Source organism: Zeus faber (assembly GCF_960531495.2).
Source record: "Zeus faber genome assembly, chromosome: 12".
NCBI lineage: Eukaryota > Metazoa > Chordata > Actinopteri > Zeiformes > Zeidae > Zeus > Zeus faber.
In genome coordinates, this window is record NC_137196.1 from 19,069,242 (window position 1) to 19,091,326 (window position 22,085).

The 22,085-nt window shown below is 45.8% G+C and overlaps 1 protein-coding gene across 1 annotated transcript in view; it reads left to right on the forward strand.

The window, feature by feature from the left end:
* The window catches only part of LOC307238205 (dual specificity calcium/calmodulin-dependent 3',5'-cyclic nucleotide phosphodiesterase 1A-like), a gene marked incomplete at its 5' end in the record, with an annotated part of 77,165 nt that overhangs the window by 49,674 nt on the left and 5,406 nt on the right, over nt 1-22,085 (forward strand). Inside the window, 12 exons of the mRNA XM_080011102.1 lie at nt 3,622-3,735; nt 5,090-5,272; nt 7,232-7,298; nt 7,799-7,915; nt 8,369-8,509; nt 13,520-13,620; nt 14,465-14,593; nt 15,482-15,583; nt 18,131-18,251; nt 19,338-19,419; nt 19,560-19,680; nt 21,175-21,347. Coding sequence (XP_079867228.1) covers nt 3,622-3,735; nt 5,090-5,272; nt 7,232-7,298; nt 7,799-7,915; nt 8,369-8,509; nt 13,520-13,620; nt 14,465-14,593; nt 15,482-15,583; nt 18,131-18,251; nt 19,338-19,419; nt 19,560-19,680; nt 21,175-21,347 — 1,451 coding nt within the window. The remainder of the gene's footprint in view (nt 1-3,621; nt 3,736-5,089; nt 5,273-7,231; nt 7,299-7,798; nt 7,916-8,368; nt 8,510-13,519; nt 13,621-14,464; nt 14,594-15,481; nt 15,584-18,130; nt 18,252-19,337; nt 19,420-19,559; nt 19,681-21,174; nt 21,348-22,085) is intronic.

A 22,085-nucleotide genomic window follows, 5' to 3' on the forward strand; every position in this document is an offset into this window, starting at 1 on the left:
GAGAATGCAGCCATAGACTGTGATGTCAGCTGTGATGGGTGGAGGTTGGGGTTTGTGCAGGGTCAGCAAGTACAACCATCCGCCTCTTCCCCCAATTCATCTCCCCGAACCACGGACGCGGAGGCACCTCCGTATTTTTTATTGACTCGTCTCTTTTGACGCCGCAAATCGCCGTCATACCGCGGCGCGGCGGCTTAACTGAGTCATCATGTTTTCCGCGGGCGGCGTTCCTCTTATCGGCCCCAACCTGCGTGTGCTCCCCCAAGAACGCGCTAATCTCCTCGGGCGATAACGTTGACTTGGATCGATTACACAGCGCGCGAGGCCAGACGCCTCTGGAAACGCGGGCGCGGGACAATTTATGCCTTCACCCGGGAAGTACGCCGGAAAAACCCCCCGGTATTCCAGCTTCGTCCGTCCATCTCACTCCGGTCGCCGGTTCTGCCTGAAAATAAAAATATTAGTTCCTAGAGGGCAACGCCACCCCCGAAAAACCATCTGCTTTACCACAAGTGCTTGCCCCCAAACCCCGGCGTGTGGTCAAGACCATAATTATTTGGGCCAGACCCAACAGAACCTGCCACAAGTCATTAACAGCCAGATTGATGGAGCTGTCTGTGTGCTATAATAAGTTTGACTGGCGAAAGTGACCGCGAGCAATTCAACTGAAATCACGTCCTCTAGTTTAAAATAACTTCCATGCCTCTGCACCAACAAAGCCAAAAAGAAAAAAAAAAAAAAAAAGAAAGCCTGGCCCCCGGACGTCGTTTCGGCGGCCGGGCCGGCTCCCGTCGCTCCTCCTTAGCCGCGTCGGTCCGCGAAGCCAGAGATCTGACGAGAGTAAATATTCGGTGGAAAATATTTCCCTCGATTTCAATGCGAAAAATACTTTTTATTTATTTTTTTTTCGGTGGAAAAGCGAATAAAAATGAAATGGCTCACCCCGATGTGTGGTGTCGCGCTTTGCGTTTGTGTGCCTCGTTCGGCCACAATGCACCTTTTTGTTTATACTTGTGAACTGTGGCGCACGAGGTACTTCCTTCACCACTGAACATTTTACTATTGTTTCATTCTGGGTGCGTCGTTCTTTTTATGGGCTGGTCACGGTCGACAGGGAAACCCTCGGAGTAAAATTCCCATTCCATATTAAACTGATGTACTGTCGTTTATTTTTTGCAGCAGCAGCAGTAAATGCTGCACTTCTAAAATAAGGAAAAACGTCTTCTTTCGCTGGAGGGGAGTGGCGTGGAAAAATCTGCTTATTTCAAAAATGACTGTTCAAAAATACTTATGTCCCTTAAAGGAATCCCCAGAATGAGCAACTTTTTTTTTAAATTAGAAGCTTGGTGAATATTGTCTCACATGCAGCTCGAGGGCTGTCAAGCCATCTCAATGGAAATACAGATAAAGATTAATTGTTTATTTGCAAGATTTTCTGTGTTTTTCAAGATTCCTATTTTATAATTATTATTTTTTTTTTTTTTTACTCCAATGGTCGACGCTATTAACAGAGAGAATACAAAATACCAGTTTGTTGTTCTTGATGTTTGTATTCTCCCTCCATGCACACCGCCCACACATACACATACCTGGAGAGGTGTGGAGCTTTGTGATGCTCAGGTAGACGGCGTTGTTTACAGGTGAACACAGGTGATGAGGAGGGCTCTGCCACCGTCACGACACACTTTAATGGACTCCAGGAGTGAGGAAAAAAAAAAGGGTCAAAGGTTTTGCGAAGAGTACCAGATAATTGCTCGTATCACCCTTGCCAAGAATGAATCATCTGGCCCCTTGCCCGGAAAATAGTTTTCCGCTCGGCAATATGCAATTAACAGAGCGCATGGCTTCCCCCCGGTGCAGGTGACAGCAGCTGAAATGTTCTGTTTGTTTTCAGTGAACAAGACCTGGATGATACAGTGTCAACCCCCCCTCCCCACACATCTATCTATCTATCTATCTATCTATCTATCTATCTAATTAACGACACGTTTCAAGGAGAGGAACATTGTAATATAATAAACATATCAATAAACATATGTTTTATTTACCATTCTTTATCAGCCCTTAATTGATGAATGCGTATTGAAAATAACTTCGGCAACGCCATTTAATTTATGTTAGCAAACACGTTCCTTTTTTTTTTTTCTTTTTTTTTTGCTAAACATTATTTTCAACGTAATTACAGCTGAAAGATTGGTTTTAAACCGGCTTTTCCGTTTTATTCCATTGTTTGGCGAACAAAGGCTATCAGTTTGTGACAGATCTTTTCAGAAACGCCCGCGACGGAGACAAACACTTTCTCGCTTCGGGGCTTTCCGGCGACGCCCGTCAAAACCGCGGTTTTAGTTTTTTAAAATTTATTTATTTATTTTTCCCCCGCGGAAAAGCGCGGCGTGCAAACGCCATTGTCACACGGCGCGCAGTGGGAAAACAAATGGCCAATTATGTGCGGGGAAAAAACACAAAGTCACCGCTCGACGCCGGGTTTCAGCCTGATAATGGCTCCGCGGTTGTGGGGAAAACGGGGTATTTGTGCGCTCGAGCGAGTAAGCGGGGAAGCTCACTGGCGCACAGCTGCCGGTAATAACTGTCATTAGTCCGAAGCCAATCACGTGCCGAGTCGATACCGACCCGCGGCGCTGCAAGCTCCTCTTTTCCACTTTCCATCCATCCACTGCTGGTTTTGGATTATTCACGATCAAAACAATGACATTCCTCCCTCCCTCCCTCCCTCCCTCCCTCCCTCCCGGGGGGGTCCTTGGAGAGGCTTCAAGGGCCCCCCCAGCAAAATGATTTGAGACCTAAGCTTCAGCGTTATTTCGCGTACGGGACGTCATCAGCGGGATAGAACGGCGCGGCCTGCGGGGAAGGTTGGGGCTACGTCACATCTCGCGGATAAAAGTTTGGCGGTGAGCGGCGTTCACCGCGTCGCAAATTTTCTCCACCGCTTAATATCGCCGATTCGTTCGGCCGTGGCCTATTTTTTTCCCCGAGACCCCAAAAAAATTTGCTCGGCCAAATCGACGGGCTCCCCGATCTGATCCAAGCCGTATAATACTCCGACGACAAGCAAAGCCTCGGACCGGACTAGGATGAAGGACGGATAAATATATATATTTTTTTTTTTAAAGCGTAATTTTTATTCCAGATGTTCCCGCGCGGGCATCGGCCACGAAAAAGAGCTTTCGACCTCCAAGATGGCAGCAGGTGGCGCGGAGAGCAGAAGCGAAGAGCAAAAAACGTTGTTTTTTTTGGGGGTTTTTTTCCTCCATGTACGGGAAGGAAAAACTAGGGCATATTTCATTTCATTTCCCCGTTTTTTTTTTTTTGTTAGTTTTTTTTAATTGGCATATTCACAGTCGATTGTTTTTGATAAGTGGCTCACTTTGAAAGTTAAAAAAAATAAAAGTTGGGAAAAAAAACAAACAAAAGAAGTCGTCTTTTCAAGTACAAGCGGGCCCTGAAGAGGTTCACCCACTGTGTAATTTGATGAAGAAGTGCTATTATGCCGGAATTAACCATCCAGGTCGTTAATCAGCCATCCTCATCAGCGCCTCCTCATGACTATGCCTCACAAACAGACACTTTTTTTTTTCTTCGTCTTTTTTGGGGTTTTTCCAGGTTGAGGTGTCTGGTGAAGCAGCTGGAGAGAGGAGAGGCTTCTCTGGTCGACCTCAAGAAAAACCTAGAGTATGCCGCGTCCGTGCTGGAATCAGTTTACATCGAGGAGACAAGGTGAGGAACACAAAAAAAAATATATAAATAATATATAATTATATATATAAATATGATTCTTATATAGATCTTTACAAGGGGAACATCTTACGATAGAGTCTTGCCAGAGGCGCTTCAGGGAGTATTTAGTGACGAATCGTACCAGGCGCTGCCTGCCAACGGAGGGCAGATGGTGCGTGTGTGTCAATACGTACGTGGGTTGTCCTTTTGTTTTGTGGCAGTAGTTTAATTCAGGTTCACTCATCCCAGATATTGTGTGATCTGGCTTATGGAATTATGTAAGACCCTGGCCAGATTACTGCCAGCCACGGCCATAATCACAGCGGGATCGTGAGCGATGGCCTCGTCTTGTCAACGCCGCGTCCGACTAATATCCTCTTTAGCGACGTCAATACTAATATGTAACAATGCCAATGTGTCTGAGGGTCTATCTACACAGTAGGATCCATCTCTAGACCGTTACATCACAGTTTGATTGAGCCCCTGAGGAGTGATGTTTTTAGGCTGTCTGTAATGTTTTGATGTTATGTAAGGGATAAAATGATTCGTCAGTGTTGTTTTTTCCCAATTTAAACCCATTGAGTAAGCAGCATTGATGTTAATGATGGATAACACTAATAATAATGATGATAACAATAAGTTATTTTGTTTGTTCGTCACAACATTCGATTTTAAAGCACCTTTCATAAATATTTGAAAAAAGTAAATCATAATAATCATCGTCATGATAATTACTATTATTATCATTAGTTATAATAATAATAATAATAATAATAATAATAATAATAATAATAATAATAAATATAGCTAGTCGTGTTATAAATATAATATAGCCGTGTTAGGTATGTGCGTCGTTACCCCTTGTAGTGTTACATAATCGGTGACCACCCCGACGAAGCATGTCCGATTTTTTGGTATTTTCCTGCCTCGTCTGACAACTCCTACGACACATTCCTTGACGTTGACACATCGGTTAATGGAGTGCTCTCTGGTGCACATGCCTGTATGTAAACATGCCGAAGAGAAGGAGAGGGAACTGAATCCAGCCCTGTGGACTAGACCCCCAATGAATAATGAAGCAAAACAGCTAAATGCATTTAAAAAAATAATACATATATAAATAATAATAACAAATGTAAAAAATATAATAATTTGTTCAGTCTTTTTTCTTCAATCCAAACTGAAGGATCCAAATCATTCTTTATCAAAGGATTTCCAATCATTATTTCTCTCAAATTAATATTAGTATTTTACTACTCGTGTCAAATAAGATGGTTTTTTTTGCCATCCTTCCCTCCTATGTCGATTTTCTTATTTGTCTGAATTCTCTCCCTCTATCGCTCCGTGCACCCAGGCGTCTGGTGGACACGGAGGACGAGCTCAGCGACATCCAGTCGGAGTCGGTGCCGTCAGAGGTGCGGGACTGGCTGGCCTCCACCTTCACGCGGCAGATGGGCCTGATGCTGCGCCGCACCGAGGAGAAGCCGCGCTTCCGCAGCATCGTGCACGCCGTGCAGGCCGGGATATTCGTGGAGAGGTGAGAGGGCGGCGGAGGGAGAGGAGGGGGCATAACTGGTGGACGGGGTAGAGCGGCGGAGGCAGAGGTAGAGAGAGGATATCGGTGGAGGAGGCGGAGAGACCTCGGAGTGGAGTAAGTCCTCCGCCGGGGGTGGGCGTGGCACTTTTTTAAATGCCACCCAGATGAAAGGGCCTGGGGACAGAAAAACACACACGCACACAGGCACACATGCATGCACGCACACACACACACACACACACATCATTGATCCATAACTTGTTGGGAATGCATACAATCCTTAATAATTCATACTGAGCATCGCTGTCACCTGAGCGCTCTCCCTCCGCTGAAGGTGGCACGGAGGCATTTTGCCGTCCGGCTGTAAAGGAACTTTCTCTCAACTCGCGCACTCCCCTCGTGCTCCTTTGCGAAATTCAGATTTATCGCAATAATCTGTCTATGCCGCGCGCGGCGCCCCCATGTACTTTACTACAAAGTTACACTCCGCAATGCATCACAGCGGCCTCGGCCGGCACACACCCGTTCGAGGAAAAAAAGATCGGCTGCGCCGCCGAGGCTGTTCAGGCGCCCGCTGGCAGGGCCGCACGTCAATGACCCTGGATGCTTATTGATTTGAAGAACGTCTCAACAGTAAAAACTCTGCAGGAGAAACTCTTTAAAAAAAAACCGAAATTGGTAGTTTGTAGCTCAAGCCATTTATTATCCTTTTCTATTCTCCGTTTTTAAGTTGGTTTTGTAACTATTGAACAGTGATTACCTACTTGGTATTCAAATTTACTGTGCATCGTGAAAGATGTTTTTGTTAGATAATAAATATCATCAACTGTAAGTCAATTTGGAGATGAAAATTGGTACAGAAAAACACCACGGTGGGTTGCCGGGTGATGCGTCCAGACGGACATGTTTGATATCTTGGATGCGTGTTCGTCAACCGTCATCATAACGACACTGGGCCATAAACTCATGAATCAAAAACAATAAGAAATAAGATCCAGTCCTAAAACAATTCATGGTGATCCTCAGTACAGCTTTGAACCCATTTGTGATGAGTCTTGCATGAATGTCACAATCTGTTTCACAATCTGCAACCGTCGAGGATTAAAAACCAAAACATTTTTTATTTCTAATTGCTGTTTGTCAGGATTGCAATGACACAACATTTGATTTGTGAAAGTGAGTCAGACGCCATCATGGCATCATGGCATCATGGCATCAGGGCGCCTGACACAAGGAATGTTAACGGGTTTATTCACAGTTACGCATACAGTATGTATCCATCATTCTTTTCGTCTTTATCGTGTATAAATTATAGCTTCAATTTTTCCATCTGGAACAAGACAATCCATAACAGATATCAGGTTTTCCGTGCAAACACTACTACCAGAGCGCCACACTTCTAACCCGATCCGTCCCCCCACCGCACTGGTGTAATGGTTAGCAGGGTGGCAGTTCTTGGCGGTTCGAATCCCCAGCTCCTCCTGCCAGTGTGCTGCCTTGTCCTTGAGCAAGGCACTTAACCTCTGATGGCTGCGTCGGCGATTGAGTAATCGTAAGTTGCTTTGGACAAAAGTGTCTGCTAAATGATGATGTCACAGTCTCCGACCAGTCTGCAGTACGTGCTATAAGCATAGAAAGAAAGATGAAGTAGATATACATGATTAAAGCGCACTTGTTCAGTCCCAGTCACAGCATTTTGGCGACAAAGAAAAAGGTGAAGCTGTGAAAAGGAGATCGAAACAGAGACCTAGACAAAATAGCCTGGACGCACCCACTTCTGTTCTGATTGTTCAAGTTCTTCTGTGGTGGATCAATTCTGTCTCTCGCGCCGGAATCTTTGGAAGCCGCTTCCCGTCGAGGGACGGGGTCTCTCAGGTGGTGCTTGTTTTTTTTTAGGTTTGTTGGGTAACGGTGATGGTGTTTTCGGCTTCAATTGATGTTTGCATCTCGTCCAAACAGGATGTACAGACGCACCTCCAACATGGTGGGACTCAGCTACCCCCCATCTGTCATATCTGTGCTGAAGGTACACGCACACGCACGCACCCGCAGACACACGCACGCACACACACACACACACACACACACACACACATACAAGTGGTCACAAAAACCTGGACAAATTAACAAAGTTTTTCAAAAATGTAAGTACTTTGACACCATCTTTATAGATTGGTGGTTGGTTTTCTATTTATATTTCTGTTAATTATCTATATTTTTACATTTGTTATTTTGTTTATAGTTTCTCCGCCACAGACACACAAACTGCAAAAATTTTGGGAACAAAAAAACAATCGTTTTTTAACTATATTACTTAGGAAATAAGGATTTCAGTTTTTTAAGAGAACTCTCCACATTGAAGGAAGACATTTCAAGACGCCTTTACTTTTTTTAAGAGTTCATTTAAAACTATACGATTTCCTTACTCCATTGGCACATCATTTTGGTTTTTGTTTTTTGCATGGAATTTACATGCAAACCAGTATACTTTGACATCTCAAATAATTCTTTTTTTACTAAAAACAGAATGTCGACAAGTGGTCATTTGACGTCTTTGCCCTGAACGAGTCCAGCGGGGACCACGGCCTCAAATTCATCTTCTACGAGCTGCTGACGAGATACGACCTCATCAGCCGCTTCAAGGTAGAGTCACTGAAATAAGATGTTTTACAGCCGTGGTCCCAATTTATTCCAATGTATTGCATGCTTCTTTCTCAACGGTGGAAGAATATATATATATATATATACATATATATATATATTTAAACTATTTTATTATTATTATTATTATTATTATTATTATTATTATTATTATTATTATTATTATTATTATCTGCTTTTAACCTTGATGTACATTCCATACAATGAGGTGCATATTCCGTATTATATTATTTCTTGTACTGGAATCAAAGCCGCATATCTTTGGCTAGAACACGTGTTTGGGACGCTGTAGGAAACCTGTGTTTAACTAAACTGCTAAAGCCATTACGCACATTCATGCCAATCTAGGGACCGTCTAAAAACAGCAGCTGTCCCTCCAGCTTATAGCAGCAGTTTTAATTAAAACGGGTTTGATCGTATTGTTTTTCACTGCAGATCCCCATCTCCGCTGTGGTGTCGTTCGTGGAGGCTCTGGAGGTGGGATACAGCAAACACAAAAACCCCTACCACAACCTGATGCACGCCGCCGACGTCACGCAGACCGTGCACTACCTGCTGCTCAAGACTGGCATGGTGGTGAGTGACATAAGATAAGAAAACACTTTGTTCATCCCCCGTGGGGAACTCAGGTATATCACCAATAATTATAACATTCTAACTCAACCGAGTGAAAATAAAGTTTATTTTTCCACAATTATAGGAAATATGAATATATATATATATATATATAATATATTATTTTTGTATATACAGTGTGTTAATGGTATATTTCTGAGCCATTTTTACTTTTTTTGTGTGTCTACTTGATATATATTGAGTAAGTTGTTCTTTGTCAGCAAACCACCAGAAACTCTAGTTTATGTATCTGGAATTTACTGCTCCATAAAGCTAAGTTTACAACAGTGGGTTTAAAACTCGGGTTCAAAATCCACTGGGGTCGCAGTGTAGGGCCAGGTGGGCGGTGGGATAGCTCCCTTCATGCAATTTCTAAGATTAGTGAGACACAAGCAATTTACATTTCAGTCGGGTCAAGTGAAGTTTGTTGGTATAGTGTGTAATCACAGCACTCAAAGGGCTTCACATTTCACCTAGAAATCGATTGCATCCCCTAGTCTTAACCCTCACCTGGGCATGGAAAAGCTCCCAGAAAACCCCCCCAAAAAAGGAAAATCCTAAAAATGTATGACTCTCACATATATTTGATGGGTCTCGGGCCAAAATTGTATCAATACAGTACATGTGGATCTAAAGAGAAAGTTTTACAGCCTCTGGCAGATTAAAAGCATGTAAATCAAATTAAATGTGTATATATATATATATATATATATATATATATATATATATATATATACCGATCAGCCAATACATTAAAACCACCTGCCTAATATTGTGTAGCTCCCCCTCCTGCCGCCAAACAGCTCTGACCCGTGGAGGCATGGTCTCCACAAGACCTCTGAAGGTGTCCTGTGGTATCTGGCACCAAGACGTTAGCAGCAGATCCTTTATGTCCTGGAAGTCCTGGGGGGGGGGCCCTTGGATCGGGCTTGTTGTTCCAGCACATCCCACAGATGCTCCATCGGATTGAGATCTGTGGAATTTGGAGGCCGAGTCAACACCTTGAACCCTTTGTCATGTTCCTCAAACCATTCCTGAACATTTTTTTTCAATGTGTGTATTATCCTGTTGAAAGAGGCCACTCCGATCAGGGAATACTCTTGCCATGAGGGGATGTACTTGGTCTACAACAATGTTTATGTGGGCAGTACGTGTCAAGGTAACATCCACATGAATACCAGGACCCAAGGTTTCCCGGCAGAACATTGCTCAGAGAATCACATTGCCTCCGCCAGCTTGCCTTCTTTCCATAGTGCGTCCTGGTGCCATCTCTTACGCAGGTAAACAACGCACAAGCACCCCGACCATCCACATGATTTAAAAGAAAATATGATTCATCAGACCAGGCCTCCTTCTTCCATTGCTCCATGGTCCAGTTCTGATGCTCACGTGTCCATTGTAGGTGCTTTCAGTGGTGGACAGGGGTCAACATGGACGCTCTGACCGGTCTGCAGCTACACAGCCCCATACGCAGCAAGCTGTGATGCACAGCAGCATTAACTTTTTCAGCAGTTTGTGCCACAGTTTTCAGCAGTTTGTGCCCACACTGTGGGATCGAACCAGACGGGCTAGCCTTCACTCCCCACGTGCATCAATGAGCCTTGGGCGCTGTCGCCGGTTCACTGGTTGTCCTTCCTTGGACCACTTTTGGTAGGTACTAACCACTGCATTCCAGGAACACCCCACAAGACCTGTCATTTTGGAGATGCTCTGGCCCAGTCGTCTAGACATCCCAATTTGGTCCTTGTCAAAGTGGCTCAGATCCTTACACTTGCACATTTTTCCTGCTTCCAACACATCAACTTTAAGAACTGACTGTTCACTTGCTGCCTCATATATCCAACCGCTTGACAGGTGCCATTGGAACGAGACGAGCAATGTTATTCACTTCTAATGTCAGTGGTTTTAATGTTGTGGCTGATCAGAGTGTATGTATGTGTATATATATATATATATACACACACACACACCAGCGACCATTTCCAAGAATTAAATGTCATAGAGTCGTGCTGTGAGGAATATGGGGGGGGGTATCCACATGGTATTCAACACATCTCTGTCAGTTGTTGCGTGTCAGCCTAATTGCAGCTCCTCCTGACGTGCCGGTTTTTTAAAATGCAGCGTATTTTCTCCTGAGGAATCCGTGATTAATTCCTTTCAGTAAAAACAGACATCCTGACGTTTGAGGGAAAATCTCACTGTAATCCTCCTTTCTGCTCGAGGCATGAGCGGTTTGAGTGTGTGAATGCACATTCCCTGGAATGTCTGTCAAAATGTGACAGCGCTAATGTCTATTATCGTCTCAATTAGACAACTGTTCCCTTGGAGATCACAGTATGTTCAGGAGTAGTCATTTTAGTTTTTACCTTATTTGCTCTAACTTTTCAATCTATGGATTCATATTTCATGTTTTTGTCCCACTATTGCGGCTTTTTCCTCGCATTTATTCAACCCGAAGGAGGCAGGCAGAGGGACAGACAGGCTGGCAGACAGGCAGACAGGCAGGCGGCCGCCCCCGGTCCCCGTGTTTTTATTTAATCACCTTAATAAGGTGGCTGCGACAGCTGTCGACGGGGCGCGTTTCGACGGGCAGCGCCCGGCGGAGGAAACCGCGTTACAACGGGAGCCCGGACCCCTGGGAGAACGGCGGCACAGCAGCATCCATCACGCCCGGGCCCTCCAGACTCCATTAAATCAACAATCAACAGGTCGTTCACGAAGCTGGCCTGCTCGAAAACAGGCCGGGGGGATGGGATGGATCTTGCTCCCCCTCTCATAATGACCCCCACCCTCCACCACCACTGATTAGTCACCGCTATCGATCGGGTTTCTGGCGCTAACCGAGCCCCTGTGAGTGTACTCGGATGAAGGAAAAACGGCCGCTCGGCAGTAGCCGAAATGAGAATTTACAGTCGCGCTTTATCAGACGCCCCGCGTTTTAGAGTGTAAAACACGGGTTTTACTTCCCATCGCTTCTCACCGTGAAATTTCGCGAAACTTGCGGTGTCACTTCCTCACTTCCTTTAATCATGAATGTATATGGATAAAGTGCAATAAAAAAAAACGCTCCAGCCCACTCATTGCAGTCGCGACAATCATTCTTTATGCATGCAAGTTCGGCAGGCGAGCTACGCCGACACTCCAGGGATTTATTATGCGTATCTTATGTCTTCTACTTCATTAGATATGATTTTAAATAAGAACAAGTCGAGAAATGGGTCTAAAATTATCTCCAAGCAGGCATGCACTGCCCAGCACTGCAGCGACTCATAATGGGCAGGCTGGAGTAAACTATAACTCATCTCTCTGGCTTAATTGTATTGTCATCTCAGGACAAAAAACCGAACAATACAGTAATGTAGTAATATACATATGTATATCAGAGTACTAAAACCTACCTTACCTTAAAATTTAAATCACAGCTTCAGAATCATTTTGCCAGCCCTCACTTTCATTGCGCCACAGGGTTTGTTTCACCCTCTGACTCGCGCGTGCGAGCCGATCTGCCAGGCCGAGCACATCTGGTACCTACACCAGTGGCAAGGGGCCCCGTGCCTCCCCGCGCCCTCTGTTGTTTATCACTAGTTTTACTGCATATTGCTATATTTTTATTGTGTACAATTATCCGTTTATTGGATATTTTCCAAATTTTCCATATATTGCCGTTTTCTTTTTCACATTTTAATATTTTTTTGTTGCTATTATTTTGCCTACTGTTTTGATGTGAGCCGCTGTGAGACCCATTTTCGCCATGGATGAATAAAGTATCCATCTATCTATCTATCTATCTATCTATCTATCTATCTATCTATCTATCTATCTATCTATCTATCTATCTATCTATCTATCTATCTATCTATCTATCTATCCATCTATCTCTCTAAAGTGCAGGACTTTTTCCTCTGGAGGTTTTGGGAACCATCACGGCGGTCCTTCCACGTCCGAAAATCTGAGAAAGCTTTCAGGCTGCCTTTAAAATGCACTAAAACAGGAATGCAGGGCTCTTTTGGGGTCTTTTTTTTTTTTTTTTTCTGCCGTCTGCCTTCCCTCACCTTATGAGGGCAGGAACCCGACTGGGAATTTGGGAAACACTCACTTTTGTATTTACGTGAGCCTCCTCACCGCGGCGCTGACCTGGAGGAGAGCGGCGTCTGCGAGCTGAAGTGGCGAGGAGGAGTCGGAGCCACTCGTCGCTTTTCCATCTCTTTATCTGACCTTTTCCCGTCTCCTCCTCCTCCTCCTCCTCCCATTGTTTCCTTTCAAGTGTGACACTGATGGTTTCCATGCGCCCAAATCCCTCTCTCACTCTCTCTCCCTACCCCTCTCTCTCTCTATCGCTCTCTCTCTCTCTCTCTCTCTCCCCCCTTCTACTTCTGTGTCTCTGCCTCTCTCCAACAACCCCTGTCTCTCACTCTGTCTCCCCTGTCTCTCCCTCTCTCTCTCTCACTCTCTCCCACACTCTCTCTCTCTCTCCCTCTCCCTATCTCTCTCTCTCTCTCCCTCTCTCTCCCTCTCCCTATCTCTCTCTCTCTCTCTCTCTCTCTCCCTCTCCCTATCTCTCTCTCTCTCTCCCTCTCCCTGTCCCTCTCTCACTCTCTCCCCCTCTCTCTCCCTCTCCCTATCTCTCTCTCTCTTACTCTCTCTCTCTCTCTCTCTCTCTGTCATGCGGTTCATCATTTATTTTGAAGACCTCTCTCTTGCGGTGACACAACTCTCTCTTTTTTTTCTCTCCCCACATTTTCACATTTTTATAATTTCCTCTTCGCTTCATTGTTTTCTCCTCTCCTCTGATCTTGACGTCTCCTCTTTCTTTTCTTTCCATCCCTCCCCCCCCCCCCCCACATCCCCCTTGACATGCCTGTCTTTTCTCTCCTCTCCCCTCATATTCCCTTACACCTCCGTTCCCGCCCGCCTATTAATCTATTTCTTGTCCTCCCCCCACCCTCCCCCCACCCTCCCTCCACCCTTCAGCACTGGTTGACTGAGCTGGAGATCTTTGCGATGATTTTTGCGGCGGCGGTGCACGACTACGAGCACACGGGGACCACAAACAACTTCCACATCCAGACGAGGTGATGGATGCATTCCTGCTTTTTTCTTATACAGTGCAATGCCTGGGGGGGGGGGGGGGGGGGGTACCTATGGACTCACAACTCCACACACCCTTAAAACTTTTAAAGTCATAATGTTGTACTGAAGATTGAGGCTTGACTCGCAGGAAGTCTACAACCTTGTTGCTGTTTTTTGCAGTGACTGTGAAGGTGCTGTTCCTTTAATTTATGCATATACATACACGTACACATGCACATACATAAATATATACATACATGCATGCATACAGTACATACAATACATACAGTACAAACATTTATACATGCAGTACATACATACATACATACATACATACATACATACTGCACATACATACATACTGCACATACATACATACATACTGCACATACATACATACATACATACAGGTTAAATGAATTGTAACGGACTGACTCCTTATGAGGCTGTACACTGCTTCACTGTGTTTTTCCACTTTAGAACCTTGCATCGTTTTTAGCTTCAGTGCGGAGCCCTTTAGGGGACATTGGCGGGGGGAACAAAAGGAATACCTTTTCATTATCTTGCACAAGTATTGCATTATCCCGAGATACTTTTGCATTATACCGCAAAAGTATTCCTCATTGAAATATTTTTTTTTATTTTTTCTCGCGTCTGAAAGGAAAGTCTTTTATTCCTTTGGTGAGGCAGTTTACAGTTGCATATTGCATATGGTGGTAGTGGTACGTGCATTTACTTTTTGGAGGTAATGCACCTAAACCTAAATATTATTACATGGTCTCTTACTTGAACACAACAGCTCTTTCTGAGCTCATTCATCCGCCTCGCTCGCTTTCTGACCGGCAGGTCCGACACGGCCATCCTGTACAACGACCGCTCGGTGCTGGAGAGCCACCACGTCAGCGCCGCCTACCGCCTCCTGCAGGACGACGACGAGATGAACATCCTCTACAACCTCTCCAAGGACGACTGGAGGTGAGAGGAGGGGAGACGGGTGGAAGGAGGGAAGAGGGGAAGCAGAACGACGGTGAAGCGGTCGAGCTCGTCCAGTTTTCGTTTCGGGGGCCCGGCGTTGAACTCTTTCTCCTGAATCTTTTTCGAAGCCTGCGGCCCCGCGGCGCCGAACAGAACCCAGGATCAGGAAACGTTACGGCCCCTACGTTGCGGCGAGCGGGACTGTTACTGCGATGATAGCACATCAAAGGAGACAGCCGCAATCTGATCTCCAGCGTTTCTTTGCGACGAGGCTCATCAAAGGCACGTTTATAAATAGCTGGAGGGAAAGCCGATCTCAATTACTCAGATTGTCAGTTTTTTAAACTTTTTTTGAGGCGAGATTGAGATGGTTTGGACACGTGTGTAGGGGAGATGAGCCTTACACTGGGAGAGGGATGCTGAGGATGGACATGCAGGCGGTCGGTGTAAGGGAGGAAGATGTTTATTTATTTATTGTTTATTTATCCAATTTTTATGTCCAATTTTAAGTTTCTGTTTTAGGATTATTTTCTAATTTAAATTTCATGTACATACACTGCGACCTCATGCCCTTATTTGTAACTCGACTCTTGCTTTTTTTATATTCGACCTCTGATTTTATTTATAAAATATATATATATATTTCCTTCTTATCTTTGCCTTGTTATTTTATCTTTTTGTGCCCACTAGGTAGCTGTCACGCCCTTAGAATTTCATTGTACTGAATGACCTTGTACCGTTGTACTGTACACTTGACTAATCAAACACTTTGAACTTTGAACTTTTTATAACTTGCCGGCAAACAAGGCAGCCACTCTTTACTTGAAACTGCACATACATACGAGGCCGAACCCCGGGTGAGAGGTGTTGCGTGTTCTGTTCCGCCAGAGAGCTGCGGGCCCTGGTGGTGGAGATGGTCCTGGCCACGGACATGTCCTGCCACTTCCAGCAGGTCAAGGCCATGAAGAACTTCCTGCAGCAGCCGGAGGGGTATGTCATCGCGGGCGTGCGCGTGCGCGCTCTCCGGGCCTCCATTAGCCGCGCCATCAGGTCCTCGGCGATCACTAACTACCCACTGTTTACAGCCTAATTAGCCCCGCACCCGAGAGGGGAAACGGAGCGGAGCGGTTGTGCCATTAAAATGTCACCGGGGTGTTCGATCTGTGTGATCAGCAGATACGCGCCCTTCCGCAGAGTCATCTAGCACTCTACTCAATGCATTCAATCCATCCCATTGTTTCGTGTTTTGTTTTTTGTTTTTTTTACCGCAGACCTCGAAACTTAAGATACACAGTTGAGAGGGTTTGTTTCTGCAGTTGTTTACTCGCATTAAGTGGGATAATGGAGTGGATGATCGGCCACTAATGACACGTTGTTTAAGAGTGACAATAAATGCAAATTTTCTCGCGTCAAGTGTAAGTCCAAATATCGTTTCTGCCGGCGAAGCAGCAACGAGCGAAGCAACCTCTTGAAAAAAAAACAACGTAAATAATCTTGCCGCCAGTCCTTTAGAATAAAGAATTGTCGTTGTTGATGACAGATAAAATGAGGTGTTCCTTATCGATAGTTTAAATGACGTTTTTCATTAAAAAAAAATAGGAACAATGCAGCGGTCCGAGCTTCCGTTTTCAAAGGACCAGCACCATTGAGAGCTCATTTTCCCTCCTATTGGCTGTCGCCCGGCACCGCTCATTTGCATAAAGTTGAAACCTGCTCAACTTTCCTTGTCGCCGTGCAGCTGTCAGCTCGTCGCCGGTCATCGCTCCGCCCCCGGCAGCTGGATGGGGGCCGCACTAGGTTTGAAATGCATCCCAGCCTCTCGCTCTGCGGCCCCCCGGCACCGTCATTTTGTTGTGTGGTCTCTATCAGCCCATGTGCCACGTCCAGTACTGCCAGCGGTTCCCGTTAGACCATCCATAATAAATGAAAAAAAAAATCAAATAAAAGCCTTATACTGGCTTGTAAATAATATAACATCTGTGAGATGAGAAACAAAACAAGAATTTTGACAAACTTCAATACTAATAATGAACTCTGCTTTAAAGTGAAAATCCATAAAGTGACAATGCATAAAAGTCACAGAATTCCATTCTTAGCCTTCTTGCCGGGAAAGGCGGACCACCAACAATGGAGGCAGCATATATAGAAGCACATGGATAACATGAATCCAGGCGGTCCCCGGGTTACGAACGCCCGTACATACGTAGTGACCTCCATAAAGCCAGTTGTTTAAAAAAATCGACTTGGTTTGTACCAATGAACGGGCAGAATACTTTGTGCTAGTATTATTATTATTACTGTATTATTGTATTTAGGATGTTTTAGGTAAAATATATACCATATACAAAGACAAACATTCAGCTAAATGATGCCAGATGTGAACCGTACATAACAGTTCCGACTTGCATACAAATCTGACTTACAGACAGACGTAACCCGGGGACTGGCTGTATATTAACTGGTTTTTTTCTTAAATAGTGCCAACCACAGAAATAACTGAACAATCTCACGGATTACCACTTTAATTCTCTGTGCCGCAGGGGGTCCGGCTGAAGTAGTAGACTGAAGCCAGGCCACTGCTTCCTGCCCCTTCACACAAACCTAGTCTGCTCTCTGACCTTTGACCTTTACTTCCTGATAGGCTAATTAACGCTGTCAAGGCCAATGGTGGATAGATGGATGGATGGATAGAATAACATGCAGACATTAAACGAGAGATTAGGAAGGCAAAATAAAAAAAAAAGGCCTCAATTAAACTAATGACACAGAGATGATGAATGTCTCGCGCTGACGTGGCAGCGGCGCTGACATGAGGAAGACACAGATCTGGTTCACCTTCAACGCATTTTCTTTTCTTTGCCATGATAATACATTATGCAACCATGCAGAAACCTCCTCGGGAAAGCAACGATGTTAAGATAAGATAAGCTGCGCCGGGCGTCCACAACCAAAAACTTTTTCCCCCCGTACAGTAAATGTGAATGAGGCGGTGGCGAGATTCTGTGTGTGTTTTTATCATCGCCCCAGCAGCACAAAAGTGCTGAGTGGGAATATAGTCATGGAGCTGTAGGGGCAGCACGCTGGCATGCCCGTTCACAAATGGACAAAGACATAAATATCGCACCACACGCACACGCACACGCACACACACACACACACACTCTCTCGCTGCACGGGCATACGTACACACTCGTAGGCGCACACTCTCACACACATTAACCGGAGACTGCAGAGTCAGCAGAAAGCTGCGATACTGAATGCATCCTGAGGTGGGGTAATCCAAGTCAGAGGGTTGCAGGGCTGATTAGATTGCAGTGACTCGCTTTCCCACCTTTATTTAACCTTGTAACGTGTGTTTGTGTGTGTGTATGTGCGTGCGCGTGTGTTCTCCAATAAAGCTGAAGCTGTTTTACCATTTACCATTACCATCCCTCTTCAATACCTAAGCATGAAGGTCTTATTATTTTATGATATCCGAAAGAATCTCTCCGCTAGGAATCTGCGCTGATGTCTGATTCTGATTCTGCTGTCCTGTAGCATAGACAAGCCCAAGGCCCTGTCCCTCCTGCTCCACACGGCGGACATCAGCCATCCGGCCAAAAACTGGGACCTGCACCACCGCTGGACCACCTCTCTGCTGGAGGAATTCTTCAGACAGGTGCGCAGACGCTCCAAACCGGGAGCCTCTATGATCCACAAAGGGTTTACGGAAGGTTCCGGTTGAACAACGGAGCCGCTCAAATCTTAGCCGTGACCTTAAAAAAAAGTGAGGCCTTTTGAGTTTCAATGTTGTGAGAGGAGAAAAGTTGCGACTTGCGCCCCGGCCCATGGGCATTAATAAACTCTCATCATAGGAACTAAAATGGAAATCAGGAAAGCTTTGAGCCTGCCTTCATCATCCCCTTTCCACAGTTTCCCCCGGTCTCAGTCCAACAATGAGGATAATTGTCCCAACGATAATATATTGTTGCACTAATACGGTGCTTCGCCCCAACCGCAAACAAAATGATTTACATTGGGGAGTGGGGATCCACGGTCCTCCAGTCGTTAGCATAATTTGTCATTATTTCGTAATGATATCGAGGCGAGTGCCGTGGGAGATTTAAAATGTAGAACATTGCCTCTTCTATGGAACAAAACGTTTGGCCATAAATAATAAATCACATGTCAACAAGGAGGACACTCATTCATAAGTGAAGGCGGCGTCGCTTTCATCTCTCCGCTTATTAATAACCATCATTCCCATTAGCGGCGTTATTGTCATCGCGGCCACTCGAGCATGGCCCACGCACGCATGCGCACGCCCACGTGCGCGCGCACACACACACACAAACACACACACACACACATTCATCAGATTGTGGCAAGTCATTCTGCAGGAATTGAAATAGACTTTCAGTCCAAATGTGCTCGGGGAGGTTTGGAGTCTCGGTGCAAGGCCCCGTTGATCGTGACCGGGGCCTGTAACAGCCTCCAACAGACAAAGGGGCTTTAATGGAAGGCACTGTGTGTCTGAATGAGAAAATAAATGACAGCCCAAAGAGAGGAGCATCGAGTGCGCTGTCATTGGACGAGAGGCGCCGAGTGTGTGTGTGTGTGTGTGTGTGTGTGTGCGTGTGCGTGTGCGTGTGTGTGTGTGTGTGTGTGTGTGTGTGAATAGCTACTCGAAGCATTGGAAGCTTACAAAACGAATGATTGCCAAAAATGAGATTGTTGACCGATGAAGCCAACCAACTGTTTCCAGGGCGATAAGGAGGCAGAGCTCGGACTCCCGTTCTCACCGCTGTGCGACCGCAAGTCCACGATGGTGGCTCAGTCCCAGATTGGTACGTGACTTTTTCTTTTTCCACTCGCACCCGGTGTCATTTCGTGTGGTGGCTTCGGCGACTGCAGGGATATAATCGGGAAGTCGGGACCCGGGATGGTCTGCACACATTCTGAGCGTTCCGACGTGTTTTGTTCCAAGGGTTCATAGACTTCATCGTGGTTCCCACCTTCAGCGTGCTGACGGACATGACGGAGCGCATCGTCACGCCCCTCATCGACGAGGCCTCCCATTCGGGCTTCACGGGACATCGACGCTCAAGGTACAAGCTCCTCTCTCTCCTTCCGAAACAAGTGATAACCAAAACCTGGGTTGTTGTAAAAATGTGTAAAAATTGTTGTAAAAAAGGGAATTTTTGAGAAAGGCACTGAGCTCAAACTTGCACAGGGGTTTCAAAGCTAGGGTTTACGGTCCCCCAGGGGTCTTTGTCGGAATTGCAGGGGGTCCCGCAGGGAAATTCTATTTTATATTCCATAGTTTTATATAAATATATATACAGTATATATACACACACATATATATATATATATATATATATATATATATATATATATATATATATATATATATATATATATATATATATATATATATATATATATATATATATATATATGTACACCAAACCTCATTAAAGATGATGGGTTTTTTTTATTGCGAGTCTTGTGGTCTGACTTTCATTTGCAATTAAAAAGTTTTGGAACCCCTGACCTCGGGAGTGGAGCCACCACAGTACGCAGACGAGCTGCATAGAGCTGGGTGTGTGAATACTCCGCTTGCTTATCTTGTAATGTCTCCCCTCGCCCAGTGCTGTAAAGCAGCGTGTGTAACCGTTAGATTACCTGCCTATAAAGGGTTAGAAAAATGGTTTTGTAATTGGACTCTCAACTGTGGCAGCTCATAACTTCCAGGGACAAAGAGTGGTTAATGGCACAACGGAGCCTTCAAACATATTTTAATGGCAGATGATGAAAACAAGAGCTCTAATCATCCGTCTTTCTCCACGCGCAAAAGTTTCTCCAAATGTCATCAGGCAAAGTCACACACCTTGAAATTGACACTTAGTTTGTCTAGTTTGCATGTCCGCCTTGCGGTGATGATCTCTGAATGGGCCCGAGCACGGGATCGGCATACAGAACAGGACGCGTGACGCACAGGGGGAAGTTATCTGACGGCATGGCTTCCATTCGCACTCCCCCCCCCCCCCCCCCCACCGGTTGCGCACGGAAACAGGATTCGATCAGCCCTAGCGGCTGTCAAAACCGCTCAGACGCGGAAACGGGAGAGATAAAAAATTAAACGTAAACACGGCGTTTCCCGAAAGCCGGCGTTTCTCAACAGAGGGCCGTCGGGGGAAAAATAGGGAATTAAAGCAGGAATAAGGGAGACGGGGTGGGATTCTGCGGGCGTCTCTCCCCCCTGGGCGATCGCGTCGATATCAGCCGGCTCATCCATTACAACAAGACTCATTAACATTATGCACCGAGCCACCCGAGCAGAAACATCCAGTGTTCCTGCTCCTCGGCGTGCATACCAACACCTGGCTGTTTACGGGTTCGCTTGGGCATCTTCTTGAGGGCATTTCTGGACGCTTTAATTCGACCGTCTCATTAAGCTCGCCGACCCCCCCCCCCCCCCCCTTCTCTCACCCGCCTCCGCCTCCAGCGTTTTATTGACGCCGGGGCATCGCTGTGTTTGAACGCGCCGTAAACCTTTACCTGACTTCCTCCCTCTGTCGCTCCTTCGCCGCCTCCAGTCTGAATAGCATCAGTTCGGAGGAAGCCAAGCGGGGCAGCGTGAAGAGCACGGGCTCGGACGGCAGCTCCGTCCACTGCTCCCTGCTGACGGTGGACCTGAAGAACTTCAAGGCGCTGTGGAACGAGGAGGTCTACCAGAACAGGGAGCGGTGGAAGTCGCAGGCGGCCAAAGGTACAGCACACTCACACCGGCGGAAGGGGGTATACTTGTACTACCGGTAATGGAAGCCTGTGTGTGTGTGTGTGTGTGTGTGTGTGTGTGTGTGTGTGTGTGTGTGTGTGTGTGTGTGTGTGTGCCCTCAGACAGCCAAGGGAAATTTGATCCGAGAAAATGATCTTTGGCAGAAAGTGAATAAACCTGGTGAAGAGGCTCGGGGATGGACCGCTCACCCCACGGAAGCCTGGGAGTGCAATTGTTTTTCTGTGTGCTTTTATTAATCCCTCTGGGGGAAATTAGCTCTCTGCATTTACCCGTCCTAGTGTCTGACGTATCTGGGAGCAGTGGGCGGCCACCCACGTAGCGGCTCCCGGGTGTCTTGCTCGAGGACACTTCAGCACGCTACCAACCGGGGGTCGAACCGATCACTAGATGATCAACCCCAGTCCAGACTCTTGTCCAAAGAATCCTAATGGTCACTTCTTAAAAAGGTTATCGAAAAGGTTCATTACAACGGAGAGAAATGGCTATGTGTGTGACTTCCTATGCAAAGGAACCATGAAAAACCACAAATCTCAACAAGTGTCAGCCCCCAAGTCCCCCCTGACAGTATTTCACAGTTCCCTCGCAGAGCAAGTCAGCCAGCCGACCCTATAGGGCTCTGATTCTCAACCTTTTTCATATCAAGAACCCTCAATTTGTTATGGATTAGGCCATGGACCCCATTTGGTTACGATTTTCCTCTGGGACCCC